The sequence below is a fragment of the Grus americana genome, chromosome Z (assembly GCF_028858705.1).
Source record: "Grus americana isolate bGruAme1 chromosome Z, bGruAme1.mat, whole genome shotgun sequence".
Lineage (NCBI taxonomy): Eukaryota > Metazoa > Chordata > Aves > Gruiformes > Gruidae > Grus > Grus americana.
The window spans coordinates 39,859,400-39,876,517 of NC_072891.1; the positions used below are offsets into that span (position 1 = coordinate 39,859,400).

The window sequence follows — 17,118 nt, forward strand, 5'->3', positions numbered from 1 at the left end:
TAAATGTCATTTGGAGACCCTGGTTACTTGATCACTTCTGCCTGGCCCAAGCCTGTGCAGCTGCCCAGCTCTGCCTGCTCAGTCCTGACATAGGCATTTGCATTACCTTGGGGTGGCTCATATCAGAAAAACAGGAAACAGATCTCTTTTCTTCTAAGGTTAATTTTCAGTTGGATCAATTTCTGATGTAGCTCAGTGAACATGAGCATGAAGACTGGTGCTAGCAAGAGGTGAAAGCTAGAACTAGTATCCTGGGTTTTAGAAGGAGAGATGGGGGAATAGGATTAAATTATCTTAAAGTTATTCTGAAATTGCAGCCTTAGAAAATACTGTGTAACATGGAATGCAGGATGCAAAGGAGAAGGGAAGCATTCAGTGCTGGCCTGAGATCCCACTGAAACTAAGAGTAAACTTCTCAGGGAAGTATTTTAAAGTAGATCTTTGCCCTTTAAGCCACTTCAGCCGATTACAAAGACCTTCACAAAAACTTCCAATATGAATTCATTAGCACTGGAAGTTGAAATGTCTTAATAAAGCACTCTGTAGAAATGTGATGATTTCTTATTTTGCAGCTTGGAGACCTATACGTCTAATGAAGCTCAGTGCTTCGGCCTGAAGACATTGCTTAGGCTGAATACCTTTCAAACAACGGAACAAAGTCAAAGTCACAGAACTGAACTGGTGCCTTATGGCAGAACTAGCATTTCGCAGAAAACATGTTTGTCAAAAAAGGAAAGGACATTGACAATGCATTAGCCAAAGCTGATCACGGGGAGTAGAAAGAACTAGGAATGTCATCATTTACTTGTTCACATCCTCAACAGTTTGCATACAGTGGGTGGATCTGGTGCTTGGAGCCCCAAAATAAGACTATTTCTTTGGCCAAATATTGACTGAATTTAAAGACACCAGCAAGAAGGAAAGCTGAAAAATGGATGTAAACATGTGTATGCTCCCTGCAATCATTGCTGTAGGAGTGTCATTTAAAGGTGAGATGCCTGTGCTACTGTCACAGTTAATAAGCTGAGACTCAGTGGAAAGCTGCTGAAGAAAACACAAAAGAGTTCCAGGTTTTTGTAGGAACAATAAAACCTGCTCAATTCAATTTTTACAGGTATCCCTTTAAAGGTCAACACTATCTTTAGGCTTCCTGGTGGAAGAATTGATTCAGGCATAAAGATAACTGAAAGTGCTTATTAGTGAGTACAGGGATCTATCCATTGTTCTTTAATGGAAAGTTGGATGCAAGTCTTAACCCATGATGGTAAGCTGTTGCATTTAATAGTAAAAAACTTACATATAAATGAGCATGTTGGAATAAAGGGATGATGAATTTAAACAGATTATTTTTAAAGGATCAATAAAGTTTTATTTGCATTTCTTTAACCAAGAAAAGCAAGTAAACCCCACCTTTCCTAGAAATTTCAGATGTTTACCCCCATATTCTTCTATTTAAAGTACAGTTTTAATATCATCTTTCTGGAAACATCTTTAACCATGGTAAACCAGACTGCAGAGGTTAAGCTCAAGCAATAGGTTTTGTCACTTATGTTCCTGGAAGGATTTAACCAGACAGAACTGAGGTGTGGTCAGAGGAACATTTAGGTCTTGTATCTAAAACACCAGTGAAAGAAGTATGTTTTCAACTCTTATTACAATTCTGTAGCCTGAATGGTGAAGGATTTTGCTCTCTGAATCCATTGGCTGGTCTTTTGCTCTCTTGCGCTTCCTAGTCCAGCTCTTCTAGCCTCACCATTTGTTACAAAATGGAACTCTTCACACTTTTGACATAAAGAAAGTGCTACCAATACATACCTCAAACACTGCAATAGTACTGCACAGACAGATTCCAAATCAGATAAGGTGACCTGATGCCAATAATCTGAAAATAAGATCTTTTCATTTCACTGACCTCAAAACATACTTGATTAACAGTTCTACATCATTGCAAAGATCTTCAGCACCACTCCTTCTCCTACCATTTATGCATTTACCTTAGGACTGAAGAGCTAACAAAAATCTTCAGGGTTTTGTAGGGGTGGCATCCTGTGTTTTACCCTCATACATCTTTTCCTTATGTACTTCTGCTTATGTTGAGCTGACATTAAATCCCATTTAGATGTGTGAAGGCGTAAGGCAATCGCAGCAAGCAGCAGCTCCGAATGCTGACATCCAAAGAGGAATCAGGTGGAAGACAGACTTGAAACTCTTGTGCCGCAGGCTAGGCAAGTCTGAGTGTGTGAAGGAAAGGGTACACTGAGTCTCAGGGCAGGAGGGGACTGCTCATTCAGCATAAGGAGCAGAAGAGGCTGCTTGCTTGCACTCAATGCTGGGGTCCCTGGAAGGGGCTTCATACAAATACAGCATACACTGGGTGTGCAGAGCTGACATGATGTAAAAGTATAAGCTTGTCTTGGCTTCTAAGATGGTCCAGCAACAGAAGATCCAATGCAGGTAGAGCAAAGAACATCACTCTCAAAGGGTTTCAAAGATCATAGCCCTTTCTCCTGACATTTTAAGATTTTAGCATCTTTTTACGAATGAAGTTGGAATCAGTACACATCTCAGCAAATCCCATGCAGAAAGAAGTTCCTAATCCGCTGGGAACAATGTACTGACATCTAATATAAACCTGTCCTGTCACATGGCACATGTACTATGCTGTACCCAAAATGTGATGCATTTCTGTGAGACCTGGCAGCTCTGAAGCACTGCTGGCACCTGAGTTCAACAGATTAATTCTTTTAGCAGAACTAAAAAGAAAGGGACAATGAGGAAAGAAAGCAAACACCTTCATACAGTGAGAGGAGAGCTATTACCTTGATGTGGAGGCTGTGGCCTCAATCCTACGAAGGTACCCTCCCTGCTGGGGTCATGCTCAACCACTCTGTCCCTGCTGTCCTCCACGCTGGAAGAGTCCACTATGGTTACTCCACCAAGACTTGACTTTTGTTAATTTCATATTATTTTTATTTTAAAACTTGAGCTAGAGATTTCAAGGCTCCCCTTACACTGGGAAGCTGCATGAACACAACTGGGAATTCTGTTTGGATGGGCTGCAAGGACTATGAAAGACAACTCTATTTTTTGTCACCTCAATGTGAACTGCATTTCTGCTTGAAACGTTGTCAGTGTCCATTTTAAATAAGCTACGGCAGGTTTGCAAGGTTTGCTTTATGAAAACGAAAACAAAAGAGATGGTGCTGGACACCCAGGTGTGAGAATCAAAGTCTGCAACATTTTATTTTACAAGCACCAAATGCTGCAGCTGTTGAGTGAAAATTAATAATTCCAACTGAAAGAATTACTGAACCTGCATGATTGTACACCATCATCGTTATAATAACTACAGCTGTAAACCGCAGGGTTTGTAAAGCTTATCTGCCATATTATGTAAACACAAATGTAGACTAGGTGCTTCACTCCTCCCCTTTTGTCTATATACTAGCTTTATTATATTAGGGCTATATCACATACCACACATCATGTTCACTTGATACTACATGATACCACAGGGAATCTGAAAGCCATAGCATATCCTGGCAGACTGCCTGGGAAACATGGCCCACAGAAAATAACATGTTCCCAGTGTTGGAACTCCAGCATGCACAGTGATGTGGAAGCATTTACATTAGATATCTTGGTTCTAAATTTGAAGAATTCTTAGTATTAGTACCTTGAAATTTTTCATGAAAAGCAGACACTTTTTGTACAAATGCTGTTTCATTAAAAAAAAAGAGAAGAAAAGAAAAAAGTCTAGAAAAACATATTTGCTTCTAGAGAGGTAAGCCAGAAACAACATAATCAAGAAAACAGTCAATAGTTGTAACCAATATGAGGTCTTGAAAAATCAGAAATACTCGAACAAGATATATCCTGGAATGATCACTTATATTTCATTTCTGGCCTGCATATATCTGAGTATTTTTCTATAATGGCCCACTATTGTAGCTGTAAAGTCTTGTCCATTCTTAGGGGTGAGAAGGAAACCTAGATGTTGTTGGTTGTTGTGTCCAGAGAACAGAAACCTGAGAGCCTGGGCTGGCCTCCACACCCTGCAGCGGGTGGGAATGCTGCTCTTCCTGCCACAGCAGCTCCGGTACTGCTGGTGGGGCCCTGAAACGTGCCAGTTGGATGGGGAGAGAAATTAATCGGCATTTTACAATGCAGCAGTGTTAAAAAAAAAAAAGTCGAATAGTAGGAGATGTCCAGAAGAAGCTGAAAATTGTACATCAGGAAGCTGAAGGATTTTCTGTCAAAAAGATTTGTTCTCATTCAGAGAAAAAATTGCGGGTTTCTGGAAAGAAATACTGTGTGCGTGTATGTAATTTTATGGTTTGTGACATGCAACTTGTCAGACAAGATGGTCTCACTGCCTATGGCTAGATGGAGCAACAAAAATGTAACAGAAAGACATACACGTACGGTGGGTGAACCAAAGGCTATACAACGTGCAAGGGAACACGATAACAAAATAAATAAACATCTACGGAATATGCTCCTGGGCTAGTGGCTTGGTGGTTACAAATTAGACTATTGAGGCCAATATCCAAAAGAGGCCACGTGCAAATATTGATGGGAACTGTCCTGAAGCGTTAACGAAGGATCTCACTGGTGCTAACAGAATTAAATGAAGCTATCAGGGAAAAGCAGCATCTAATGGATGAGATGTGGAACACAGGGCATAGACAAGATAGGGGATGAGGAGGACCACGAGAGATCAATGCTGTTTTAGCAAAAGAAATGGCTTTTAAATTTGGCCTGACCTACCTAAAACTACAGAGGGAACAAAAAGACTTGATTCTGTGAGGATGGCCCAGCAAACAGTGACATAAACTATACCACAATTAGTGCAACAAACCCCTCCTGGTTTCCTACAGACGTGTCAAATATTGCTTGCCATTCCTTCTCTGACCTCCCGTACCCCGTGTTTGGCTGTGTAAGAGTCACCATGAATGTGTAAAAGGGGCCGGTCTGCTCAGGCCCATTGGCCAGCAGCCACCATCTTTTGGGGTGAACATGGGCTTGGGTTATGGCTTCTGCCTTTCCCTAAGGTCGTCTGTCTCCTTCACCTGCTGAGGAGCCTCTTTTCCAAAGATTGAGGGAACCCAAGTGTCTGAGACTGCTGCTTGTCTTCATTGAAGCTGGACAGTAGCTAGCAAAGAAGTATTGGATGGTCCTGACAGGAGGACTGGGCAGACAGCAAAACTGCAAAATCCCTGTTCCATCAGCAGAACAGGCCAAAAGCATATGTTGCAAGGGAAGGGCAACAGTGCACGAGCTACACACCTCTCACACAAACTTGGGACTACAGCTCACAACTTCCAGAACAGCAAATGACCTTTTCTGTTTCCAATTTTGGCTACTCTGCTGGGCTCTTCTTTTTTTTTTGAGTGTGGGGTTTTTTTCCTTTTTCTTCCCCCGCCCCTTTCTTCTCCTCCCCCCCGCCCCGTAATTTCTTATTTTAGATTTCAGTGGATACCTCACAAAAGGCACTGTCCAAAGGTTATGACAGCTCAAACATGTATTGCACCAGTGAGTTAGGAGCTACTTAAATGCTAAGTACGTACAAAAAAATGAACATTGCAACCTAGATAATATAAATCAGCATAGCACAGACCTACAGGGGTCTATCATCAGCTGATGAATCAGTCCTGCCTTTTCCCGACATTTCCTTGTAATATTCAGAGATCTCAAACTACAATACTGAGGAAAAACTCCAACTTGGGGTCACGTACAATGCTGGTGGGGATGGGTGCAATAACTCCATGGAGTGCATCCAACATTCACCAGCTGTGAATTTGGCCTGCTAAGTGGAAATTATCCACAGTACTCGGCAGTGTCTGTTTCCTACAGGCTCTTTAGTTCTTTCATTTGTGTCTCTTTTCTCAGGAGAGACTCTAGTTTTTCTCAGCATTCCCTTCTTTTGCACTGGGAACTGAAGAACTTTGAAGTGTGCCTCCTAAAACACTGATAATCATCCTCAATTAAAATGAATAATGAATTTTTAATTTGCCACTTACCCTTAGGATCCAGTTGAGTAGCTAAGAGCTCATCTCAGCTTATATCCTAACTTGAGCTCTCGCAGGGATCCACTTTGAATTAATGCTGCAATAACACCACAGCTTTGGCTGTAGTTTGTACAACTATCAAAACTCCAGCTAGACATTCTAAATAAAAATCTCCATTCTAGGACCCAACATAATGCCAGCCGGGTATCAGATCACCACTCTTCTGGGGTATTATGACTGCAAAATCAAAAATTTTGCAAACCAGTTTCATTACACAGATTACCTCAAGAAATTCTTAGACAGTAGTAAAGGCAGTGACACAGAGAATAAAGTGAAAGTATGTCTTGTGGTTGCTGTGAAACATGAATAATTGGTTCCAATTTTTTAAAATGAACTGGCTGAAAAGTCTGAACTTTTTTTTTTTTTTGCAGAAAGCAGGAACACTTTTTCCTAAAAGCATTTGCAAAAAATCTCATCCCATTTTTCATCTGTCTCTGGCATTCTCAATGTCATAATGTACAATAGATTTCCCTTTCAAAACCTGTTATAGATTAGCAAATTTCATAAGCTCCATTTGTTTAATAAATTTGTAACACTACACAATATGCAGCCTAGGAAGATGATACGAAACATTAAACACTCATATGAGACTAGAAGTGCTTGAATCTAGTTCAGGAATAACCCTCCCTTGTGTTCAAGTTATTGAATGCTTACTGTCAGGAACAGATTGCACATTGAGGCAATGTTATATGTGTGAATTCTGTATTTGCTCTCTCTCCCTTCAAAATAAATCAGTGTTTCATTTGCCTTTCAAAAAAATGCTAATAAATTACAAGAATTCACAATAAAATTGAATGAAGTCCTAATCTGGAGGAACCTAGAGGATGGACCCAGAATTCTTTTAAATCCTGGAGGATCTTTGTAAATGCTTAAAGGTCTCCACTTAATAATACTTTTCCTGGGTCTCAGCCAATTTAGTAAAAACGTATATTTTGTACTAATTAGAAATCATTTAGCTAGCAGCAAAAGCAGTAACCAAGGCATTAGCTAGAGCTTACGGGACATGGACTCTACAGGCACCACATAATTATCACAAATTCATTGAGATGAGCTGTTTCCTAACTTCTTCCAGCATAGCATATATCAAGTGATCTTTATATTAAAATTGAGACTGTTCCGAAAAAAGAATGTGTTTTCATTTATTACAATTAACCAAATATTGCTTGGAGTGGACATTGTTCACTGTGAAACCTAGAAATATGCATGGAACAACTGGAATATCAAGGGTTTTAAACTAGGGTTGGAAGGGTTTACCCTGTCATAGTCTGCAAAAGGCTAGGAGAGGTTAGACATACATTTTAGCACTTCTTTCACTGCCACAGCCTTACATTTAGCTTTTTATAAAGATTTTAAGAAATCTCGGTATAGAAATGCTTTAAAAAGTAATGATAAAACATTCTACGATGGTTCTACTTTCCTGTAGTGCGGCAGCTGAGTTGGATCAAAGTGGTGTCAGTGTATAGTGTCAGACAGTGAAACAATTTGATTATCATAAGCAATGACAGAGATTTCACTGATCAAGACAAAAAATGTCCATGCAGTCATAAAGGAACACAACACAGTGCTCCATGCCTTAATATCTTGCTTTAACTATTCCAATTTACATGTGACTTTCATTCCCCCAAGACTACTGCACTATAAAAACTGTGCTCTAATAATGAGTTCCAGCATTTGTCTGAGCCCTATGTCTTGTTGCATTGCATTTTTTCCACTAAACACATCCATGTTTCTCTCCTGTGTGTTTCGCTCCACCTTTTTCTCATATCTTTTCCCTCTTATATAAAATAATTGTCATTGTTCTGTGAAATAAAGTACCACAATTAAATAGACTGAAGAAAGACACCATTACCTATGGAGCCACGAACAACATCACAAACTGTATAACAAGCACAATTATATTGTTCTCAAGAATAAGGTGTAAAGTAGTGAAAAGCATGAAGTGAGTGATGAAATCTGCCAGACAGAAGACACGTAGTGTGAGCGAGCTATGGCCTTGGGAAGTCAAACTTAGAATGCTGCGTGCGTACTGGGAAGGAAAACAATTTCTAAAACCAAGCTTCTCTTGGCTTCCTTGTGCTTGAGGATTAAAGAAGGGTCAAACAATGTTGTCCAGGATGACAAAGAAATACAGTATGGACCCCAGATTAAGCTCTCAGAAAGCACAAGGTAAGTATGCATATTATTGGTGCTGACTGCCCAGAAACAACATATACAAACATTAAGAATGGGGAGCATTGACACTGAGATAAAGGGGTTGCTCATATGAGGATGTAAGCAACATATCACTACTAATTCAAACCAATTTTTGCAGACAGTATGCCACTTCCGTATACTACAGTTATTCCTAAATCATCACTGCCTTGACCTCTTGATTCTCATCTGCAGTGCTATGTTTGCCTCCTTGTGTGTTTTGCCTGAGACACAACCCTGCAAGACAACATCCGTCACGTGTCCCAGCCCTTCATGCTCTGGCCTTCTCTTTTTGAGGGTTTCTTTCAGAAAGTCAGATACCATTTCTTCTGTTACTGACATTGCTCCTCTGAAGCATACAACAGGGAATCAGCCGAATGGCTATTCCTACGACCGGCAGCAACAGCACGCCTCAGTAATACCGTTAGCTTTACATTGATCTTTTCGTGTGATTTCAAAACTGACAATATTCGCAGCACAGTGCTATTCTTGATAAGATTGTCATGATATATGGTAATATATGGGATGTATGATATAGTATTTTACATATTTTGACTGCTACAAATGGTTGCTTTCTAACTGCTTTTTGGATTCTCAATAGAATGAACATATTTTGTCAAGTTTGGTTATGCAAGAAAATATTCATATCTTTTGAGAAAAGGAGGAATTTTATATACTTGCTTTAATGGATTAGAAATGTACCCACATTAAAGAACTATATTATCATGCTTTAGAAATGTAAGCTTATTTTTAATACCATTTAATGCATCTTTTTAATTCATTTGTAAAACACTCTGAAAAGTAAGTAAAACAGAACAAAAGAGCACAAAATGTTCAACATCCTCAATCTCAGTTATAAGATGACACTGATTTTATTAATTTCATTGCTTAATTCAGCTGCTTATATTGTTCAAATAGTCATAACCACAATTAAGATGAGACCTAATTTTCTTGGGTGCTGCAGAAAAACAGTCAGTAGAAAATTTTTATTTCTTGAAAACATGCATCATATGCCAGAAGTAATTAAACTTTACCTCTCTGAGAACAGAATTTCTGATTGTATTCCCACTTGCAACACTTATCCTCACAATAAACACAAAGGGCAATATGTAAAATGGCATTTTCTGCAGCACTATAGTGCATGGTCTGTAGCGTGACTGAACCTCAGCTAAGAATGCTGCCAATGGCCATTACTGGTAAAATTATTGTGATGTTACTAGTTGGCCTGCATTTGAGATATAAATTGACTTAAGTGAAAGACAAGTCAAATTGCTTTCAGAAATAGCCAAAGAGCTTTATAATTTGAAGAAAACCCCAGTCTTAGGTATACTTTAGGCTGGCTACTGCATTTTCAAATAGTTTTAGATTAATTACTTTACTGTATAAATTGGAACTAGAGTTAGTAAAAAAGCACATTGCATTGTGCTTATTGAGCTGCTGTGATTTGTGTTAAGCGTAGTCAAGTAGGACTGCCAGAGCCAACGTGCCACTGATCCAATGTCCACTGCAGTTACTGTGAGGCAGTGGATGCTCAGTGATTTGAAAAGCACAAGGCACAAACCTGGTGCTTAAATGTAGTACCTTTTAGAAAAGTCTTTATTTTTGAAATCTATATCAAGACTTATAAAACAAACTCTGCCCTTCCTAAGTCTTCTTAAATCAGTAAGTGCTAAAATATGCACTTAGTAAAAGATAACAACATAATCAGTTATTTATGAACATTTGGATCATTTAAACTACTGGGCTGGGCAACATAAACTCATTAAAGCCTTTATGTAAATCTGTAATTAGGCTGGTTTTGTTCTAAATTTACAAATAAAGAGATTACTAATTTGGGGGTGGGAAAAGATAAAACTAGAAAATTTTACAAATTTTCAGAAATATTGTATTTTGCCCAACGTTTCTGCCAAATTATTTGTTCATTTTATTGGTTAAATTTATTGCTAAATATATGCTTTAAAAATCAGAATCTACTATTATAAAAAAACACCCTTCACTCCAGCATCGGTTCAGCTAGAATGCTTCAGCATCATAATGTTCTAATTTATTCCACCACTTTTCTGTCCATTTTTTATGAAGTTGAAGTGTTTCCTATCTGAGCAATGCTGTCAAATTAGTTTTAAGTCTTGCCATTCTCTGTTCTCTTCTTGAGTGTATGAAAAGGGGAAAAAAAATTAATTAGCTAAAAAAAATAGCAGAAGAAGTTCTAAGTTTTGTCACATGAACTGAAATGAGTACAGAACTGAAATATTAATTTATTCTGATTGTCACCTTTAAATAGGTAATGACGGTAAGATATAGTGCCCTAAGGGTATCTGCGGAGAAATGCACATGTTGCACATTTTTAATTGCTCACTAGATGGCAACATTGCTCTGCTGAAATACGTCTGTGAGGCTGTAGGCACCTGGTCTGCAAAGTTTGACTATCACCTTGGTAGGAGCGATATTAAAATGCCGTTTAGAAAAAGAGTTAAATAAACATTACACAGGACTACAGTCACAAAACCATCATTTCTGCTTCACTGTGTGGCGGGTGGTAGCCTTGTGAAGGGAACATCAACGTAGATGTTAATGTCACCTTAGATACGGGTTTTAGTTAGAAAGTTCATTGCATTTTGAGTGTGATGGTCTCTACAGTATCCCTTCAAATAACATCTAACTGACCAATACATGGTCAGTAAGCCATCCATTAAAACTTGATTTGGCACAGGGAACAAATCCTGGAGATATAGAGAAAGGAGTTAAAGAATAATAATAATAAAAAAATGCTTATCACATTGGAGAAGTGCTTCTGCAACCTTAAACAGCAAGGCACAACATACTACCTCAGCGTGATGCTGGTATATGTACTGCATATGCAACAGACAGCGCTGTGGACATCCATGAACAGCGTAGGCATGCCTACAATGAGCTGCCCTAGTGAGCTATTGCCCACCTTAAGATACACACAGCAGAGCAGGCTCACAGGGGATGCGGAGAGGGAAGATCAAGTCTGAGCCTGCCAACCTTACTTACTATTTGACTTCAATTTTGGCAGAAATGTAAGCTCTCCAAGCCATTGGGTGCCTTTAAATAGCGCTGATATTAAAGAAATGCCATGCAAATATACATAAACAACACTTTTTTCTGTAATTATAGGGGCTGGGCTATGTGATCTCCTGTACGCTCTAGTGGTGCCTCACTGACTACCTAAATACACACAGCTATGGGGCACTCTTCATTTTGACCTGGAGCAAACAGTTAACCAATCTGTTTTCTCCACAACAATGTTCACTAATAATTTTTTTTCATCTTTAGGAAATCATAGGCTGGTAATCTCAATTGCAGTCAAGGCAGGGAAACCTTTCCATGAACTTTTACAGACCAAGATCCAAGCCACATATTTTGTGAGGAAAATGCAATGCTCAGCTCAGTGACAGATAATATTATGCACATATATTTAAACAAGATGGTCTTTAATTTGACCAAGTCTAAAAATAAGCCTTTAATACCTGCTAATTTAAAATCACTCTTGGGAGCAGGCATTGCTGTCTATGGGGCTACCGGGGTCAGGAAATGGAGCTCCCTTTTCCCTGTAGGATTTCCCATGCACCAACTGACCTCTGCGAGGAGAAAGCTGTTCTGCAAATGACAAAATTCTCACATTTGACATGACGAGCAGATTTCACCCCACAGTTTGATGTCCCACCACAGCATGAGGAATTTGTACCTTTCCAGATGTGCAGATAGCATGATGGTGAGGGAGAAACAGGACCGTGCCGTGGGGTCCCTGGCAGCATGCACCCTCAGGCCGTGGGTGTCTCCTGTGCTGACAGCATCGCTGGCTGGCGGGACACTCCTGGGTCATGCCACCCGCGGACAGCAGGACAGGTGGAGAAAGAGCCTGCCCAATGCATCTGGTTGCTGTATCTCACCTACTTTGTGCTCTGCCCACCTGGCTACAAATCCAGATCAAGTCTCCAATAAGCTGCCTGGAGTTAAGGACAAAAATACCTGCCTTAAAAGAAAAAGGAGCTGGTCTGGAAATGCAGCTGATGCCAAGCTGAGACTCTGCTACTATATGCTTATTTATGAGCTTTGAACTGATTGCTTTATGCTTTGAGGTTTTTCTTGTAATAGGAACTGGAATACTGACCAGGGCTGAGCCTAAGGCACAGTTCTGCCTAATGGGGAAATACCTGATTTTATCCAACTTTTCTCCAGCATAAGCTCTGGCAGTTACATGAGAAATTTGTGCCTGTATCTTTCTTACACTTAGCCCTCTCTTCCACAGGAGAAATTACCTATCCTGCTTCTCACAGTGATCAGATAATGTGCAGTTACACCCTGGACTATTCAACTCATTTGGAGGAATATGCTAGTACTAAATATGTGTGAAGAAGTCCTATATAACTTAATTTATCAGCACCTCTTTCTCCTACACCTATTTCCTGGTACAGTATTTAGAGATACCAGTAAGCATGTAATGTAGGATAAGCTATATTTTGCTTTCTGTGCAATTCTAATACTATATGTTGAAACATTTGCTGTGTAAAAATTTTTAATTTCAAAACTGCTAAGTTGAACAATTTCCATTTCCACTACAAAGTCTACTGTAGGTGAAGGTATGTTTAGAAAAAGAGCACCTTCACATTCAAATTAAAGCATATGACTGTTAAAGATCAAAGTAGGGCTGACCATTTTGATTCCTTCTTGGAGGAATTAGAAAATTAATATGTGAAGAAAAGAATGCAATTGATGTATAAATTATGTCACAGAGTATTTTAGAAAATATTATTTTTATAACTGAATCAAACTGACAGGGAAATGAAGACTTGTTACTTGGATTTGTCAGAGAACCTTACTGTTGAATAGCAAGCAAAAAATAAATACTAAAGTAATTTATGCAATTGCAGCAAGTTGTTTAGTCAGGTGCAGCAGGGACCATTGTTAGAACTTGTTTTACAAGCATTTAACATTTTCATTAATAATCTGAAAGAGAGGGTTCACAGCATGCTAATTAAATGAAGAGATAGTTCTAAATTGAAAGAAGTCACAAAGCATCAATGAAGACTGAGACATAGCGTAACAGATTGAAAAGGTTAGACAAATAAGAAAGAGAAAATGAGATTCAAACTTAGAAATGTCAGAGGTATCTTAATAAAAAATGCCCTATTCAGGAGAGAAGTGAGTGAGAAACAAGCAAAGCAATAACACTGAAGGAATAAACGAACTGGATATTGGTTGGCATATGTGACGCAGAAGCTGCAAAGGCTACTTTGATTCTGTGCTGCCTGTGAAGAAGTCTGTCCCTTGGATAGCTTACAGCTCAAGAATGGAAGGAGTCTCACACATTTATTTATGAGGAAAAAATTAAAAGGATTGCACTCAAGATCAGGCAAGTGGCAAGTGAGGTTGTGCTTAAAAGAGTACATGTATTTGAAGTATATAAAGACCAGAAGAAGACTAAGATCGGAAATTTGAACCTGGTAGAAAGTCTTCATTGAGGAAAAGAACTAACATGACCTGGAATACTTAAAGCAATGGAAATTTCTATCAGGCACAAGGATCAATGCAGTATAGCTTTTCCATCTCCTGTATATTCTCTATGATTTCATTTAACAGTTAAGGCAGTAACTTCGATTTAACGTGAGTTGAGCTTAATCCTAAATCTCATTGGAGTGAGTAAGATACAGTGCTGCGGTGAAATTTAAGCACACCGTAATATGTAATCAATGCATCCCAGTGCTTAAGAGTTTTCCTGCTTTGACTGCAAGACAGCAGCTTTACAGATGGTCCAACAATCCACTGCAGCATTAAGAGGCATTTTCTGTTTGTTTTTAAACACTGAAAATATCATTCGCCTGTGCACTAATCCCAGTATTTTATGGTGTATCTCTTCCATTTTATTTCAGTTGTGTCGGCTGATCAGTTATACTACATTATCTCTCACTAATACCCTTACCTCTCTGCTCTAGGGGCCACAAAAGACATACAGCAGTACTTGGGTAAAATCCTAGCAATTTAGGAGCCCTCTTTCCAATTTCCAAAGGAAGAGAGGCAAATCCCAGCACCTGAACTTTGCTATCAGCTCAAAGAGATGCCATTTGGTATGTCCTGCTCTCTGTGCTGGGGTTTTCCCTTCTTTGTGTGCTCCAGAAGGGGAACACTGGCAAATGACACAGAGGATGAAAGACTGGGAAATGTGGGGTGGGTTTAGGGCTGGCTGGTTTCGGGCTTGAAGAGAAAAAAAAAAGGGTGAAAATTTAAGAATGATGCATTATTTCTGTGTGATCCAGCAAGAGATGAAAGTTAAACGATTCTCTAAAGCTCCATGAGTCAAAAGATCCCATTGACTTAAGTGGGATCCTTTAGCCACTAAGGATATAGTCTTGTGGCTGTATTCTCTTTGGGCTCACTTCTGTAACTGAGCACAAGCCCCAGTTCATGGACTTGTCATATTTCTGGTACCTCCTCTGAGTCTCTCTGGGAACATTTCCCTTTGGTATAGGGTGCTGCAGGGAAATAGCTCTTATGACTGTTTAAATTGTCTCTCAGCTGGTTTGGAGTACTGTGAACCACTGTTACAGGACTGAGGTTTGCACAAGCCACATGTGAGTAATCATATGGCCACAAGAGCCAAGAGGGAAGTTGGTGCAGATGTTTCTCACTAATCCTCTGTACTGCTATGCTGTGGGCGCAGGACTTCATTAGACAGCAGCCTGGCGAAACGTTATAACAAAACATGTCCCACTAAACAGAGTGGCATAAAAGCATAACTTTGTCCTGTGCAATTCATAACTAAAGCACACAATTTGGTCCACAGCTTCCTGCACTGAGCATGCATGGGTAGAAAACATGCTACAGATACTAGCTGCACTTTCATTTTTTTATCAGATAGTAACTACTACGTACACCCCTTTCTGCAATATATATTGAGTGCATGCCACATCTCCAGGGCCCTCAGGCGGTCTGAGTACACTCCTAAATTTACACAGCTCAGTGTACATCCATGAGGCAGCAAGGCCAGACCAGAACTAAAGAGGGTTTTTATGATGTGTCATTAATTAATTTGATACAGGTGCTCTTGAATATCTTTTTTTTTCTTCTTCTTTCTTTTTAATTAAATTCCATCAATGAAGTGTTACCCTTTGATTATATTCTCAACCACAACTGACTCAGCATACTTCACTTGTTGAGGTGGGAAGTACCTAATTAGGAAGCCAATCTTCTTTCATGTTATTTCTTTATAATAGAAGTAGTACTTCCAGTTGTGTTGGAGAGGTACGACTAGAGGCATTAGATGAACAGAAATCGTCCTTAGAGAAGAATCACTGTTAGCTGTTGCCTTTCAAAACGTCTCATCTCACAGAGAGGTCTCTTTGCTGCTTTTCAAAGAAGATATCAAGGGACAGGTTCTCCTAGGCATTCAAGTGGAGGAGCAGGGGTATCCACACAACTACCTTCAGAGTTTGTGCACCTCACGAATTCAGTGAACTTGCTCTGCATGTACATACACGCATGAGAAGTAGTGAGCTGGTGCTTTTTGACAATAAATAGCCTAGAATTAGCTGCCATGGGGATTCTGGGTGTTGACAAGAATACGGATGGCTGGCTGAAGAGATCATTTAAACCTGCTAGTAATGACCTTATTTGAAACAAGCTCCCCGCTACTAATTATCACTTGGTTCTGATCGATGCATCACCTCCTTTGGTTCTCCTATTTCATAAACAGAACATGAACTGCTGAGTTTAAGAAACTGCATAATTTGCAGATTTTGGTAAAACCAGAACTCCCTCAATATTGTACCAATTACTGCCAGACTGATTTTCTCTCCTTTACTCGCTGTACATGCGTGTACATACGCACACGTGTGAACATGTAATTATAGTGTACCTGTGTATGGAATGCCTATATAATATTTTAATAAAGGCAGTATTGCAATCTGGCGCTTACATATATACACATTACACTAGAGGAATAAGAATTTTCCTTACCTATTTCAGTCATGGATATCCCCGAAGCTAATTGCCCATTGTTGAAAGAGTTATAGGTAAACAAGTTTGGTACAGAGGTGAGGTCATAGATAGGTTCCTGCTTTATCTGTTTGATTCCAGTCATGTCTAACCCAGACTGGTCTGGGGAAGGCTGGGCAGAATCCACGTTATAATAACCCTCAGACTTCGGCAGGTCGATGACGTGCCCATTTGAGTAGGTGCTGCCAGTTTCGTTATTCAGGTTGCTCAAGCCGTTGCTGATGCTGTTGTTGTAAACCCTGGTGAGGGCTTCTGCCTCACCGCTCTGCTGCTGCCGTTGTTCCTGCAGTCGTTGCTGGTGCTTCTGCACTTCAGCGTACAAGCTATCCCTCTGCTTTTTGGACATCCTTCCAAACTTCACAGCTGAAAAGCAAAGCACAATGAGAACCATTATCATCTTTCATTTTTTCTTGATTTCCCTCAACCCCACCACTCTTTTGATATTTACTTTCAGCGTTACTTTTGCTGTGAAAACTTGTCTTTTTCTGTGGAAATGAGAGAGGATGCAAAGCTTTATACCGTATGTGTCTCACAAAGGAAAAAGTATTGTGTGCTTGGATTTACAAGGTGATGACAATGACTCCTATTTGACAGGAGGGCCTCAGTCAAGCAACTCACTTCCCACCGTGAATGTTAAAAAGACCATGCATCCTTTTATATCTCTGTGTTCGCTGAACAACATCCCAGAGCTGTATGAAATGTACAGTCTGTAGATTCATATCCCATGTGATTTACCAACTTTCCACAAACCTTTAAACAGTGCACTAACAGGATTAGTACTCTGGATGAAAACAAGCCCTAAAGCCTTATTATCACATCCTTTCAATGGAGTGTTATCTTC

General features: G+C 39.6%; 1 protein-coding gene across 1 annotated transcript in view; it reads right to left on the minus strand.

The window, feature by feature from the left end:
- Nucleotides 1-17,118, minus strand: part of RORB (RAR related orphan receptor B) — a 137,230-nt gene that overhangs the window by 12,151 nt on the left and 107,961 nt on the right. Inside the window, exon 4 of the mRNA XM_054809882.1 lies at nt 16,239-16,640. Coding sequence (XP_054665857.1) covers nt 16,239-16,640 — 402 coding nt within the window. The remainder of the gene's footprint in view (nt 1-16,238; nt 16,641-17,118) is intronic.